This window comes from Eulemur rufifrons, chromosome 4, assembly GCF_041146395.1.
Source record: "Eulemur rufifrons isolate Redbay chromosome 4, OSU_ERuf_1, whole genome shotgun sequence".
Lineage (NCBI taxonomy): Eukaryota > Metazoa > Chordata > Mammalia > Primates > Lemuridae > Eulemur > Eulemur rufifrons.
This window is the reverse complement of record NC_090986.1, coordinates 77,440,139-77,456,514: the sequence shown is the minus strand read 5'-3', so window position 1 is coordinate 77,456,514 and position 16,376 is coordinate 77,440,139. Positions and strand designations below refer to the sequence as shown.

Sequence of the window (16,376 nt, the reverse complement as noted above, 5' to 3'; positions counted from 1 at the left end):
CCAGCTCTGGGGGCTGGACAGGCACAGAGAGGGCAAATCTACAAGCCACTCTGGTGCGTCACTTCCCTGGGGGGTGTGCTGGTGGGAGAGGCTGGCAGTCGGGGTAAGTGACTAAACACATCCACGACCTGAGACATTCTCCCATTATTTCTAGAGTAGATGGGTGAGAGATCTTTCAATAAAATCAAGGCAAAATAAAAAAGAACTTTAACAGCTGCCTCCACTCTCACAACCTTGACATGGGACAATTCATTGTTGCTCCTTTACCAACAGTCTCAGCCACAGATGTTTTCTCACTTAACCACTCGTGGCCAGTCTTCAGGCAATGCAAGGAAGGTTGTTGGTGGATTCACCTTTAAACCGAAATCCTTAGAAGAAACAAGGGAGTACAGGTCCAAGCTTGTGAAACAGCCCACCTTCAAAGCATTATTTGCAGGTGACTGATTCAACAGAGCTCAAATGGAAATCTTCAAGTGCTTCCCCCTCAGCTGGGGCTGAGCCACCTTCTCCTGGTGGGAGGCAAGTTCTCCACCATCTGTGGGATGGTGTTAGGTCTCCAAGTGCTCGTCTTTTATTCTCGTATGTGAGGAAAGTTTTAGCATCTCTTACTTAGGCACTTTATAGCTATCAGCACTGCGCTTACACGTACAACTTTACTTCTAAGAGCTTTTGTGTTGCCATAGAAATTAATTGGTAGTATAGTTAAATGGAATAGATTTACACCGTAAAATGGCAAAAGAGCTTTCTAATAAGGACCCTGAGGAGCCGAAATGTTTTCTTCAGCAGGCAGAGAAGAGAGACTTAAGAGAAAAAGCTCAATTCATGAATTCCTAGTGTGTGACCAGAACAGTTCACTATGTCGGTGAAATCTATATGGTTTTATCACCAAATGTAGACAAATGGAAGAAAATCTGAATTATGAAAGATAAAATTAGTTGAAGAGATCTAGAGCCTCTTACTGTGTGTTGGGCAAATGGTGCTAGATAAATTCTTGTTTAAGCAACTACATGGGAAAGAAATATATCCATCACTCGAATGCGCATGAGCATTTTTCAAGTGCTTAAGGAAACTTGCAAATAGTATACTTTAGCTTGCAGCTTAAAATACTCCACCCTCCATTTTTTCACGTTCATTTAGGATACCTATTGCCTATATAAAATGCCAAGTTAACCTCAATTCTGTGTAAGCTTTTCAAATTCCAAATTAGTTAAGTCTGACTTAATGAGACATTACTATACTCTAACGTGGGCGGTGGGCATGATGAATCAATCGGGCGAAGTACCCTTAGAAGCTGAAATTCAGGTTAACTTCAAATTTAACTTTAACCATCCATTTATATGATTAAAGCTTCAAGCATTTGAGGAGTCATAAAGCTACAGCCCACTTTAATATACAAAAAAAATGGGTATCAAGTTCTGAAGTTGTGGCAATAGAATTAGCAGACCTCAGGGTCTTTAGTGAGAAAAGAGCAACAGCTAGGATGGAGGAGGAGGAGTCGGCTATTTAAAAAATGGCCACTTTGCATCCTGAGAAAACTGACCCCTCTCAATCTGCCTTCCAGTTTTTCCTACAAAAACATGTCTCTGGATTTATAATGCAAGTTGTATTTGCTTTAGAAAAGTTGGTGACAGTGATCTTTGCTGAACTGCTCTCCCAACCCCCAGGAAATGGCAAATTGCCTTAGTGATTCCCAGACCGCTTGGACACTGGCAATATGATGGTGACAATGCTGCTACATCCCAAGCTTTTATGAAATCTTTCCTTCCATCTGGCCCACAACCTCCACTTCTAGATTTTCCAAGTCAGTGGGTCACCATTAATCCCACTCTGGCCTTCTGTTTCCCACATGTCCTTTGTGGGATATTTTGCTGTAATGTTATCATGAACTGAGCTTGCGTCGGCTTTTCAGTATTTTATAGTTCAGAAACAAAATCTAACCAAACCCGAACAGTACATAACAATTATAATAATGGCTAACTAGAGAGGAGAACAAGAAACAGCCACAACAACAACCTCATAGGCCACCCAGCTGGACTATGAGGTGGATGGACGTCTCGCACCTGAGGTCCTCACACTGTGCAGAGGGAAGACGGAGCTATTGACTAAGTTGAGATTTTATGTTAAATATGCAGAAAGAAAAATTCAAGGGTAACTAAGTGAACAGAAAGATCTATAATTCAGTAGAAACAAACATAAAACACAGAGAGTCAGGTAAATTAACATGAGATGGAAAGAAAAAATACAATAATCAAAATAATATAAATGGATAAGCCTTGGCAGAAGAAATTCCAAAAGTAGATTTAAAAAGAATCTTCTTACATGCTATTTAGATATTTGTCGACATTACAATGATGACCTTTAGTTTATCACATTACTACACAGTTGAAAAGAGAAGTCACAAATTGTGAGAAGGTATTTGCATGTCATAGAATCCACTAAGGGTTAACATCCCAAATAATGTCTATAAATCAGTAAGAGAAACACAAACAGCCCATTAGAAAATGGGCAAACAGGGTATGCACCAAAGAAAATATGTGAAAGACTAGTAAACATGTGAGAAGGTACTGGACTTCACCAGTAACCTGGGAAATGAGTTGAAACCACAGTGAGATGCCATTTTCACCCCCTTCAGTTTGATAACACCGAACGCTGGCGAGCATGTGGATCAACAAAACTTGCCACGTTACTAGTGGGTAGCGGAAATGTACATTAAGATTAATCACCTTGTAAAGATGCAGCCACTCTAAGACCCAGCAATGCCACTCTTAGAATTGTGGTTTTCAACTATTGCTGCACATTAGACTCACTGAGGAACACACAAAACCATACAAAATTGATGCCCACATCCCACCCAGACCAACTAAATCAGCACTGGGATTCCTGAGGAGCTCCCCAGGAGATTCTTATGTGCAGCCAGGATTGAATGAGAATCACTGGCCTGCAGAAACTCTCCCACGTACACAAGGAGACTTGTTTTTGAGTGCTCACAGCAGCACTGTTAATGAAAAAAAAAAAAAGGGAAATAACCTAAACACCCATCAGCTAAAGAATGGACGTAAAATTGTCTTAGTCACTGAGTATAAAACAATAAAAACTCGGGCTACATGAACACAGTAAAGAATCTTGGAGCAGAAGCAGTTGGTTGCAGAATACCACATATGCACATCATTTATGTGGTTTCAAAGCCCGCACAATACTGTATTTGAATGGCTCATAAATATGTAGCACAGTGATGAAGAAATGAACGGGAAGGCCAGAGAGTGGATGCAAATGGAGAAGGAAGCTCAACAGCAGTGGCTGTGCTTTGTATTTAAGTTGGGTGGTAGGTACACAAGTGCTGTGTTATTTTTTACAATTTTTGTGTCAGAAAAATTGTTATGAATTAAAAATAGTTGAAAAACACAAAAGGGAGACAACTTTTTTGGGAAAGTTTACTATGAACAAGAGAGTCAAGGGAGGGTTTTTTTAAAAGAAAATATGCTCCTGACATTCTTAGCCACGGAGTCCCACCTCCCTCCCTTCCACCGCAATGTGTTCCCTAAGCAGCACCACAGGCCCCCTCATTTTCCTGGCCAGATCAAAACTAAATGGGGGGGGGGGAGCCCGCCCCGCTCCAGCATGGGCTGTGCAGACTTCCTGTGGAGAAACCTGAGCAGCACGACGCAGGCCAGGCGACCAAGGCCCACGTCAGCCGTCACACATCACGCTGACAGTGCGTGTCCTCGACATATGAAGACAACAGCATTCACTCTACCCTGGTGCTCTTCCTCCCAAAAACCCACTTGCCAGTCCAGTCAGGGGAAAAACCAGTAGACAAATTTCAACAGAGGTCAACCTACGATATACCGACACTGTCAGACCCTCGGGAACAAGGAAAGTCTGGGAAAATGGCACAGCCAAGAGGCGCCTAAAGAGACACGATGACTAAAGGTGGTGTGGAATCCTGGGAGAGAGAGGACACTAGGCCTAGATTCTTCCTCCAGGCCTTGAGCGGTTCAGAAGGCGCATGATCTCTGACATTTATTGTCCAGCTTAAAACACTGCTGCAGACTGGGGAATCAAGCACCTACCAAGCAAGTTTGTTTCCTTCTTCCTAGCACGCAGGTAGGACCATAAAAATGTAGCTGAATAAAATCCTTAAAAGCTTGCCCAAAGAGATTGGTAAATATTTCCCAAAAGAATGATGTCACTTGAGCAAAGTCAGCCCCGTGGACACAGAGGGCAGGGAGTGGGGTGGTTTAAACATGAAGCAAGAGAGGTGGGGAATGAGGTCCCAGGGGAGGCGGGGGCCAGACCATGAAGAGCCTTTTGTGCTGCATGAAGCCATTTTGATTTATCCTGCAGGCGATGTGGAACCAATGCAGGTTGGGGTTTAGAAAAGTTACGCTGATGGCATAAGTTTGGACTGAAAGATGAGGAGGCCAGAAGGAGGAAAACACTCGGGAAAACACAAGTTTCAGTTTTGCAGACGCTGAGACCTAGGTGCCTTAAGGCAATAGGATATTCAGGCCACAGGCTGTGGGAGCTACAGACATAAGGCAACAGTGGTGGTCAAAGTTGCAAGGTGGCAGTCAAAGATGGCACTTAAAACCACGACAACAGGTAGCAAGTGATTGAGGCCACAATAAATGCAAATATAAGAGCCTATTGAGATTCATAAGGAGGCAAAGTGGGGAGTGGAGCCAAGAGGGAGAGAGACGGGGCAGCATTCAAGTCACACCTCCAAATAGGGGAACAACGTGAACCTGCAGAGAAGGAAAAGCTTCAGAGTCCAAGGAAATACCGTAAGTGGGTGCTGGAGGTAGGAAACAGCTGGGGTCCCTGGAGCCTGCTGGGATAATGGAGAGTAAGTGGGACCACGGAGCCATCTGGAAAACTGGATTAGGTGTCAGATCACAGAGGTCTTGGTTTGAACTTAGTAGAAAATCGGGAGACAACTTTGTTTCTTTCAATTAAAAAAAATTTTTTTTATGATCATGCAAGGAATGATCAAAGCATAGGAAGAACAGAAGCCACAATGTCAGGACTGCCTGACTTGGCAAACGCTGTGACAATGAAGAGGTGAGGGGACCAGCACCGTCCAACTGAAACAGAAGGTGAGCTATATGTGCAATTTAAAATTTTCTAGTAACCACATTAGAAAAAGCAAAAAGAAACTGAAATGAATTTTAATAATATATTTTATATAACCCAATGTATCCAAGATATTATCATTTCAACCACATTCTAGGTACTCACCTGCCACACATACTGGACAACGCAGGTCTAGAGGTACTACGTAGGAACAAATTCCAGAAGTATGGATTTATGTGTTCTGCCTACAGGACTGAGAATGAGAAGGTGGACTTGTGATCCTGAGGTTTTAAGCGTGGCTTATTGTAAGGACAGTGGTGCCACCAACAAAAATAAGGAACAGACTGAGTCAACATGTGCTGTTCAAGGAAGGAGACAATGTCGCTATAATGGAAAGGAGGACTTTTATTTCCATCCTGAATTATTATGACACCATTATTTAAACACATCTGGAAAATCCTGAAATAATTTAAACTGAAGGCACAGAACAAATCAAAATATTTAACTATTAGAGCTTAAAATGAGAAAATCCAAATAGTTCTACAGTAACAATAAATTATGAACAAGTTTCCATCACCAAATATCATTCTGACCAGAGATGACAGTCTTCTGTCATAAAGGCTACAGCTGAAGCTGATTCCAAGATTTTCATGACAAAAATAATATTGAAAAAAATTTCTTCTTTCAAAATACTCATTATGTCACTGGGTTCAATGTAAGTATTTTACGTACGACAAAGCAGCAGTTAGGATATTTGTTAATGGATGGCTACCCCCCAAGAAATGACACATTCTTACAAACTTTAAAAAAATAGCAAAGTTGGTTACAAAATTCTATTTGGGGAGCAGGAAAAAACTTGTTCCATGTCAATTAGAATATCAAAGCAGTTCAATATCAAATTGCTTCCAAAGTCAATCATCACATGACAGTAATATACTGTATGGGGCACTGCATTGTATCTTGGTTGTATGTTGGACATACAGTGTGGCTAAGGGCCTGAACAAGTCCATAGCAATTACTGTTGCCATAGCTTACTTATTCCAAAGAGATATGTTTTAAAAACTCATTATAAAATGAACTAAAGTAATCAATGACATGCTACAGATACAATAAACCCCAGCAATGCAATTGCTAAGCTTGAAAATATAGTGGTCATGCTTCATAATATACTGTACTGTAGTATTCTAAAATACATTCTGATTATCAATACCATTTATTACAGAGGTCACTTGTATTTTAGCTCAGATTCTGAACTAGGTTTCTAAATGAAACTTTTTCAAGTATGCATAATATTAATAAGGTAAAGATATTTTTCTCTTATTCACTTATGTGTTTTCCAAAGGATAACCATGTTGAATGAAGGACAAACAAAACGGGCTAGTCATAGTTTTCAAAAACATTTCAAAAAAATATGAAATAGTCTAGTGACCAAGAGCTGATTAAAAGATACTAACACCTAAAACCTACTATTTCAGATAAGAAACAGAACTTTGCAGTCTCTAATTTGAAACAATTATGTTCATAAGAAATAATGGGAAATATAAGGGTTTCTAAAACACTGAAGACTTTTATCTGAATAAAATAAAAAGGTCTCCCCTGTCCTACTTAGCTGTGATATATATTTGTGTATTTAATAGCAATATGGTTTTATCATTATCATCTAGTTTAATTGCATAAATCACAAAAACATTTCCAGCCAAGATTGCTGGTAAGTATAATACAAACTCTAGAAATGATTTTTAGCAAAAATTACTGCAAAATTTTCCTATATAGCAAAACATTCCTTTGGAAATGGATCTTTAATGCTTTTGAACTGTTCAAGTAAATGCAGCTTTTACCATCTCCAGCACTAAACTATAATTACTGTCCAAATTCCTTCGTCACTAGATAACATTATCTTTTATTCACTACTATTCTAATAATAGTACATTATTTAAAAAAAAAGCATCTCTTTAGTGGTGTCAGACTTATTTCTTCATCTTCTATTAGTATTGAGAGATTACAGTATAAATAAAATAAACCAGAAAATCACTTTATAAACAGGATGAAGTTTTGAAATGTTGGCACCGATGAAAAATGGGGAACATTTACCACCCAAATTTAAAATGTATCCATTCATGGCATTGGTTACAACAGTGGCAGCACAGGCTGCTGTTGTTGGCTTCACTGACACCAGTCGTGGGAGATATGTAACTCATTCTATCATTCAGTTATTGAAACAAAGATCCACCGGAAGTTCCCTAATCCAGCTGGCCGGGTCACAGTTTGGGTGGACTTTGTTCATTACTATATGCAATATTTTGACAACTGTGAGTCTGAATTCTGAAAACATAAACTCATAAGGGTTAGTGGAAGACTGTTTCCAAGCTAAAAGAAATGTAACTAAACTTAGGAAAACATTTAAATAAACATACATGGATAATCTTAGTGGTTTTTGGCCCATGTATACCAGCTGTGTCAGAAGCTCCTAACAACCAGAAATACAATGAAATAAAAGGGGTTTCTTTCAAAAACTTAAAAAAGGAAGATGCAAGACTCAAAACCAATTTCAGAAATCTATACAAGGCTGCCAGGCCAACAAATAACCGTCAGAGTGACTTTGTTCCTCTGCTCCTTCAACATGGGAACTAATGCAGAATGGCTCATACCCACAGTTGACAGGCCATTTACAGCCACGATCATGTCTCCACACCTGGACAAAGACAAACAGGGACAGAAACAAAATGTTACTATTTTCATAGTATTAAAAACATTACCCCACCTAAGATTTGCTTAGGATGAAAATCACAATTTCACTTGCCAATTAACTGTCAACGATTAGGGTGTATGATCTACTCTGAGAAACATCTGGGATGGTTTTTAAGCATGTCAAGGAAACCCTTGTGTCTATCCCCCCAATAACTGGTAGATTTCAAGGACAAGCAGAATAATTTTCATATTAGTTTAAGCAAAATATAATACGGAAAGTAAATCTGCTCTGTCTTAAAAATAAAAACCAAATGCATTTGGAGGAGGTTGGTTATTATTTTGACTGTTATTTCTCTATTCATTCTTAGAGCTTACATATCCGAGGATTGAACTAAATTGGGAGTAAGACCTTTCCTCTGCTTTCAGCTATTCAGACACCCACTGTCCTCTCCGCAGAATTATCACAAATGGATGATATACTTGGGGTCATTTCTATCTTTATGATTATAATTACCATTATGATTTTTGGTCTTTAGTTTATACTATAAGTGATATGCTATTTTATTGTTAATGAATTCAATTTCTTTTTGGAAGAAGGTGGAATACAAATTATAAACTAATTAACTGAGGCCTAGACTGGTTGAGTAACTCAGCTAAGAGAACAATTAATTCATTTTCTCCTACTCTTTCCTCCTAAAATAATTTTTTTTCATCTTTATCAATACAGATTGACCTGGAGCATACTAATCCTGATCACCTTTTCACAATATTATTTATATGTCACTTTCTCTTTGCAAACAGTGCAAATTCTCCATTTGTGCAGCATTCTGTCTAGTATGTCAACATTTACTTTATAAGAATTGGTTCTTTCATCATAAACTAAGCACTAAGAACTTAGAATCAACTGTCTTCTTTGTTGATGATAATCTCTTGACATGACACCTTTTCTTTCTTCTCTCAGTGCCTAAGCTTTGAAAAAGAAAAGAGGCTGCACACTGGTTGAGCGAGTACTTTCTGCCCAGTGGTGGCAGTCTGCAAGGGGTTAAAGGGCAGGGCTCTGGAGCCAGGCAGTCCTGGGTTTAAATGCCAGTCAACCACTATCAGCTATTTCATCTTGGGCAAGTTTCTTAACTTTCCCAAGCCTCGGCTATCTTGTTTGTAAAACAGGAATAATAATGACACTTACCTCATAAGGTGGTTAAGAAGATTAAATAATGCATGCACAGCACTTGGCACACTGTAGGCTCTCATACATTCACTTATCAAATATTTATTGAGATCCTACGATATGTGAGGTGCTGTTATGACTGCTAGGGGTATAGCAATAAATGCAACACGATCCCCCCCTCATGGAGCCTGCATAAATACAATGTCAGGGAGAGGTGAGTGCTGTGCAGAAAAATTAAGCAGAGTCATCTAATGACAGGACTGGACCTGCACAGGCTGTGTGGGAAACTTGCTCAGAGCTCATTGTCACGTCACAATGTGTCTAATCAAATGACTCTGATTCAGCGCCTGTCATTAGATTAATAAAATATAGCTATAAGTGACAAGATAGTAAAGGTAATGCTTTAGTCTAGATTAGGGGTTGGCAAACTTTTTCCGTAAAGGGTCAGATGGGGTAAATATTTTGGGCTTTAAGAACCATACAGTCTCTGTCATGGTGACTCAACTCTGTCGCTGTAGAGCGGAAGCCGCCATACATAGTACATAAACAGATGAGCTTGGCTGTGTTGCAATAAAACTTTATTTACAAAAACAGAGGGCTGGATTTGGTGCTGATCTCTGATCTAAATCATGTCCGGCATAAATATGAATCACATCATTAATTAGAACAAGACTCACTTTAATCTTCCATCATAATAAGCAGGAGTTCCTAAGACAATAGTTTTAATGAAGAAAGGCTGATTGGTGTGGTTCTCTTCATATCCACCAACAATACTAAAGCCCCAACTTCCCAAGTAGCTTCTTCGTAAAACTATATCATGGCAGCTATGAAGGGCACTATAAACAAACACAAAAATAAAGAAAAAAAATTAATGTGTAGGCTTTCATAGTCTGCTCATCTTTGCTATAACCCCACACCATGTTATACTTTTATCACTCTCAGAAGAAAAACGAAAAGGGCTACTTTATTTCCTTCTGAACAGATTATTTTGACGACCCACTTTTCTAGCACAGATGAAGTCCTAGGTAGACTTGAATTTCTCCAACTTTTTTTCAGTCTTCTCTTCCCAAGTAAAGACATATATACATACACACATGTACAGAACTTACACAAACTTGGTTACAAATCACACCTCAGGAATCTGTATGAAAAGGTTATGTACCTATATTTGCTCAATGCATTGTCAACAAAAACCTCAATTCTAATAATCATCTGTTTCTACAAGAGTAATTACAAAGTAGAATGCAAGAGGTCTAGTATTGCTGAACTCAGGACTCAAATGACAGAAGAAAATGACCAGGAGTGTAGCTTCCAAAAAGAAAGCAGATAAGTACCCCCTTTCCTGAAGGCATACACCAGGGGTCCTACTTTTAATCTACATGAGCAGTTATTTGTTGTTCTTCCTCCTTCACTTAGAATGCTTTCATTTTAAGAGAGACTCTAATTGCCAAAATAGAAAAACCAATCTGGAAAACACTAACAAAAAAATATTTTTTTCTTTTCCCTTCTATATCATGGACATTGTGAAGCTACAGTTAAAATGCTACTTAGCCAGTTCGGAGGACGTTGTCCAGGGAGGGTGAAAAAAAATCTACTTACATTTCCATAGCTCTATGGATTTGGGAACAAGCAGTGAGTAAAAACTTAAAAAAAAAAAAAAAAAAAAAAACCCTAAATGATATATAGAAAAAATATCTTTTAATAAAGAAATAGCTTTGATTTTTAGGTAAAACTGGATCTACAGGCGTCAAGGTTTCCCGTTTTTAATCCATAAAAAAGAGTTCTTAATAAAGCCAGTTCTGTAAAGCAATATACAGTATGCCAGAACTTTTCATCTAGTTTCTTAGCTCACTGATAAGAAAGGGCTTTTAGAAAGACTTCTGGGATGGGGCAAGGTCCCACGTATTGGCCTGAATTTTTAGTGACAGTGTAGGTTATTTTCATAATTCTGCATCTTCTGAAATAAACAAACAAACAGTTCTCTAATACACCCCCAGCGAACTGCAGAAGAATCTCCCTTTTCAGGAAAAGCAGAGCTACTATCCTCTGCGGGGTGAAACCTGCTTTTAGGGGCCACCTGCACCCATAGATGAGGACACAAGGCTGTTGGGTATAAGTCTGCATTCAACAGAGACTGCCATACATCCACAGAATAGTAACCTTTTACTGACAGGTATGTTTTCAACACAGGTGGCCTCAAAAATAGATGTTACCATGCTGTATATTTCTCATCCAAAACCTTTGTTATTTTGCCTGGCACACTAGAAAATGCTCTGAACATAGAGGTGAATGTGTGCCAACCCCAAAACTAGATTGGCATAATGGATAAAGAAAATTAAAGGAAGCACTAGGGCGCGGGCATTTCTGCAGGACACCATTGCTCTCCGCTTGCCTCGTCAGCAGAGGGGTGGGCAAGCCCTGCAGTCTGTGCTGCTGCCTGGCCACTGCATGACGAGACCACTTCTCACCCACTATGTGCAAAGGGGCTTTCTGCCATTCTAAGTTTAAAGTGACAGGTCCAAGTATCAGGCTGCATACTGAGCAAGACAAATGAGGTTCCCTCTGATGGCTGAAACCTCACAATTTAGGCAGCAGTTCTGTAGGAGTTTAACAGCAACCATTTAAATCTATGTTTACTTTTTAATGGAAAAAATTAATCTGTCTTGTATGAGATAAACATATTTCAAACAGCTAAATCATCTTTATCTTAAAAAAAATCTGTCTCTCCACAAAGCACCTATAGGTCTGTGAGACATGAATTCTAGTAAAGTTTTAGGCCTTTTAATTTTTTTTTTAACCAAGAGAACCAGTCAGCAAGTTAGGTTATTAACAAGTGAAATCTAATAATATCCTTGCTTTTTTCCTGTAATTGCTGATGTGAAAGTATTTTATAAACCATAAATCACTTTACATAATGCTGGTTGTTATTATAAATTTATTCCACATGAGTCAGATGGCTCAGAAGTTGGCACATTCATATTGTTTATTTTTATTTTAAAGAATCAGTAATTTTCATCCTTGGTCAAGCGTCAAAATGCTTCATCATAGTTCAATTTTAGGATTCTTATATATAGTAAGAATCTAAACTGATTTGGGGACAAATAATGACAGTAATATACATTTTTCCTATCTCAATACCGAACAACACAACAACTGCCTGACTAGAGAGAAGAATATACCCTGGGATGCCACTGGAGGTTCCACGTGTTTCTGTGACCCTGACGCTGACCAACCACAGAATGTCTTGGCTGGTTGCACAGTCAGTTAGGAAGCAACAAACTCTTTATAACGGTAGAGTAGCTACTCTTGAACACCAATGGTTTGGCTTAAAGACTCTTGTGTCCAATAAAAGCTGAGTTTAAAATTCTACCTTTTTAGGGAGAGTTAAAAAGATAAGAGGCTTCTGGGATGGGGCAAGGCCCCAGGATTAGCTTAGTTTTTCTGTGAAAAATGCATGTGAAGTCTAAGCATCTATCAGAATCAATGTTGGTAAATGACAGTTGTTCTGAGTTAGGAGACTGGACTATCCAATCGCATGGCTAGGCCACTTATACGATCAATCCTTAATAGGAATGGATGGATTTGCTTTCTTTGTTTTTGTAAACACAGCAGCCCCCAACCCTTTTGGCACCAGGGATTGGTTTCAAGGAAGACAATTTTTCTAAGGATGGCGAGGGGTGGAGGTAAGATGCTCACTTGCCACTATAAAGTCTGCCACCAAATGCAGCTTGTCACTTGCCACCTACAATACGGTTTTGGTATGAGTCTGTAAGCAATTGATTTATTGTGGTCTCTGTGCAGTCAAAGCTCTCTGCTAATGATAATTTGTATTCATAGCTGCTCCCCAGCACTAGCATCACCGCCTCAGCTCCGCCTTAGATCATCAGGCATTAGATTCTCACAATGAGTGTGCAACCTAGATCCCTAGCATGTACAGTTTACAGTAGGGTTTGTGTTCTAGTGAGAATCTAATGCCACCGCTGATCTGATAGGAGGCGGAGCTCAGGCAGCGATGTAAGCTATGGGGAGTGGCTGTAAATACTCACGAAGCTTTGCTCACTGCTCACCTCCTGCTGTGCCACCCAGTTCCTAACAGGGACTAGGGACGGCAGTATAAACAGATGTAAGTCTTCATAGCTTAGTTTTTAAAATTAAATCTAGCTTTTAAAATGTAATACTTTAAGAAAAATTACCACTTTCTTTTGTCGTTTGATTTGATGTTGGTTTTATTTAATTAAAATAAATTTGCCCTTCTCCTAATGGGCAAATTTACTGTGTTACACGCTGATAAAGGCTGCACATGTGATGATTATGCCATAAAAGAACAAAAAAGCTATCAGTACCTTGGGAGCCCAAGCCACATGACCCACGATGGGGACCAGCTAGCATCATACTCGTTTTCGCTGAAAGTACTTGGCTGCTCTTCCGTGGTCTGAGTCACCTCCTCAACAATCTGGACCTCGAGTGCTTTAAGGGCAACAGCCGGGGAGGCAGCGCTGGCTTTCAGCACGGCCACAGCCTCGCTGTGGCTTAAATTGGTCAGATCAATGCCATTGATATTCAGCAACACATCACCTGCTCAACGGAGAGACAAGAAAAACGAGCTGAGCTGCCAAGCGATCATTTCCCTGCAAATCCTGCTGTTTGTAAACTAATCAACAAAGGTTAGCTTCAATAACTCAGACAAGGCGGAAGAGCATTTTTTACTTCTTTGTAATTGTTATAACACTGAGGAAAAATCCAATAGTTAGAAAACATTCCAAAATAATTCAAAAATTTTAAAGAATGTCATAATATATAAGAAAAAGTGTGGCTTGAGACACCTTGATACAACTGGAAGTGCAAATCACTAGTCCCAGTTTAGCTGTGTACAGGCCCTGGGCAGGTTCATTTCTCTTCTTTGAGCTTCAGAGATTTCTATGGATCTTTCCAATTCAAAAGTTATTTGCTCCTTTGCTCTTAGAAATGAATTTTTAATATATTCTATATTGACACAGTTCTATACATAAAAACAGCCCCACATAGTTCACTCAGGGCAAACGTATCAGATTATGTACAGAGAGAACGAACACCTTGTGCCCACACAAAGAAATGAAACCTGTGATTGGGACATCTTCCTTGCTTGCAGAAGAAAAGGGATGTTGTTCTGCCAAGTGATCTAACAAAGAAGAGCAATGAGGATTGTATAAAGGTTAGGAAGGAAAGTGTTAGTTTTGTAGGAAGCAGACATTTGTGTGACAAACTCTACAGAAAACCCCCCCTTCCCAATTTATCACCTACTTTTCAGATCATTAAAACAGAACAGTCTCATTGTAGAAAACTTAGAAAACATAATAAAATAACAAGGAGATAAAATTACCCCAAATGCAACAATTGGACAAATAATTTTTTCTTAATAGCAGCTTTACTGAGATATAATTCACAGGCCATTTAATTCATCCATTTAAAGCATACAATTTTATAGTTTTTAGTATATTCAGAGTTACATAAACATCACCACAATAATTTTTAGAACACTTCTATCACATCCCCACCCCAAAGGCCTGTACCCATTAGCAGTCACTACCCTTCCCCCAACCCTAAGCAGCCACTAATCCATTCTGTCTCTATAGATTTGCTTATTCTAGACTTTTCATATAAATGGAATTAGACATTGTTTTTTGTCTGGCGCCTTTCACTTGGCATGTTCTCAAGGTTCATTCATATTATAGCTTGTGTCAGTACTACATTCTTTTTTATGGCCAGATAACATTTCGTTGTATGGACAGACCACATTCTGTTCATCCATTCATTAGTTGATGGACATTTGAGTTGTTTCCATTTTCTGGCTTTTGTGAATAATACTGCTCTGAGTATTGGCACTCAAGTTTTTGTGTGGACAGATATTTTCATTTCTCTAGGAGTAGAATTGCTGGGTCATATGATAACTCAGTTTAACTCTTTGAGAAACTGCCAAACTGTTTTCTAAAACAGTTTTACCATTCTACATTTCTACTAGCAATGTATGAGGGTTTCTGTTTGTCCACATACTTACCAATGTTTGTTATTGTTTGTTTTATTATAGTCATCCTGGTGGGTATGAAGTAGTATCTCATTGTGGTTTTGATTTGCACTTCCCTAATAAGCAATGACATTAAACATCTTTTCATGGGGTTACTGGCTATTTATTTTTCATGTTTAACAAACATCTATTGAGCAGTAGAATCCGAGTGTGTGTCTCTAGATCCTGATCACCAACTGCTATGACAACAGAGATACTCTTCAGTTCCTCGGGTTTCATAAAGATGGACGGCTCAGTGGGATTCTGATTGCATCTGCTGTATTACAGATTATCTACACAGAGTCCACCCAGCACAAAGGAGGGAGCTGAGAAGGGGACATACTGAAAACAGTCTCGGGTAGGTGGTGTATCTCAGATACATTTATTCATGCCACAAAGTAAACCATACTTATACAAGTACACAGGGATGTCCATGCTCCATGCTCCTACCTAACACAGCTTGCTTACGCTTACAGGCAGACTGACATTTCATCTTATGTGCACTCCAAGTGCAGAGTGATGACCATGAGTAGGCGCAGGAGCTTTCAAAGCTTTACTTCTTTCGTCAGCACTCCTGGTGTTATAAATGATGATGCTCATCAACCCCATTACAATCCAAATCTGGCAAACTTGGGTATAGTAGGGCTTTGTGGGGATCCAGATATTTTTAGTGCTCTCAAGCATCTTGGCAAAGGACCAACCGGCTCAGACTGCACCGGAGTCTCGCAGCCAATAACCTGCAAAGCTCACCAGTGCACAGGCGCTGGGCAGGGGCTCTGGCCATTTGCTTATCTTCTTTGGAGAAATGTCTATTCAGATATTTTCCCCATCTTTAAGTTGGATTATCTGTCTTTTTTATTATTGAGTTGTAAGAATTCTTTATATATTCTAGATAGAAGTCATCTGTCATATATATAATTTGCAAATATTTTCTCCCATTCTGTAGGTTATCTTTTTACTTTCTTGGTGGTGTTATTTGCAGCACAAAAGCTTGTAAGTTTTAAGTCCAGTTTATGTATTTTTTTCTTTTGTTGCTTGTATTTTTAGTGTCATATCTAAGAAACCACTGCCTAATTCAAGGTCATGAGGATTTATGCCTGTGTTTTTTCCTAAGAGTTTTAGCTCTTTCATTTAGGTCTTGAATCCATTATGGCTTAATTTATATATATGGTATGAGGTAGGGGTCCAACTTCATTCTTGGAAAAGTAACTTTTAAGACTCATTTTTGTTTCCTTATGAACAAACTAAGTCAATAGAGACTGTTATTTTTGCCATGGTAATAGTAGCTAATTGTTCCCCAACCTATGCACATTATACAGTAGTGATAGGGAATGTGAAATGGTGAATGAGTTTATCCCTAAAATTAAGTTTGTCCTCTGCTCCACTTCCACTCTGAGCCCCTTTTTA

At 39.0% G+C, this 16,376-nt stretch overlaps 1 protein-coding gene and 1 pseudogene across 2 annotated transcripts in view; both read right to left on the bottom strand.

Moving 5' to 3' along the window:
• Nucleotides 1-5,506: 5,506 nt before the first annotated feature.
• LNX2 (ligand of numb-protein X 2) overlaps nucleotides 5,507-16,376 on the bottom strand; it is a 65,847-nt gene continuing 54,977 nt past the window's right edge. For both annotated transcript variants that reach the window (XM_069467410.1, XM_069467409.1), the window contains 3 exons: nucleotides 13,273-13,504; nucleotides 9,607-9,765; nucleotides 5,507-7,765 (listed from right to left, as the gene is read on the bottom strand). In XM_069467410.1, coding sequence (XP_069323511.1) covers nucleotides 7,630-7,765; nucleotides 9,607-9,765; nucleotides 13,273-13,504 — 527 coding nt within the window. In that variant the 3' untranslated portion in view covers nucleotides 5,507-7,629. The remainder of the gene's footprint in view (nucleotides 7,766-9,606; nucleotides 9,766-13,272; nucleotides 13,505-16,376) is intronic.
• LOC138382871 (ATP synthase subunit ATP5MJ, mitochondrial pseudogene) lies at nucleotides 15,459-15,653 on the bottom strand (annotated as a pseudogene).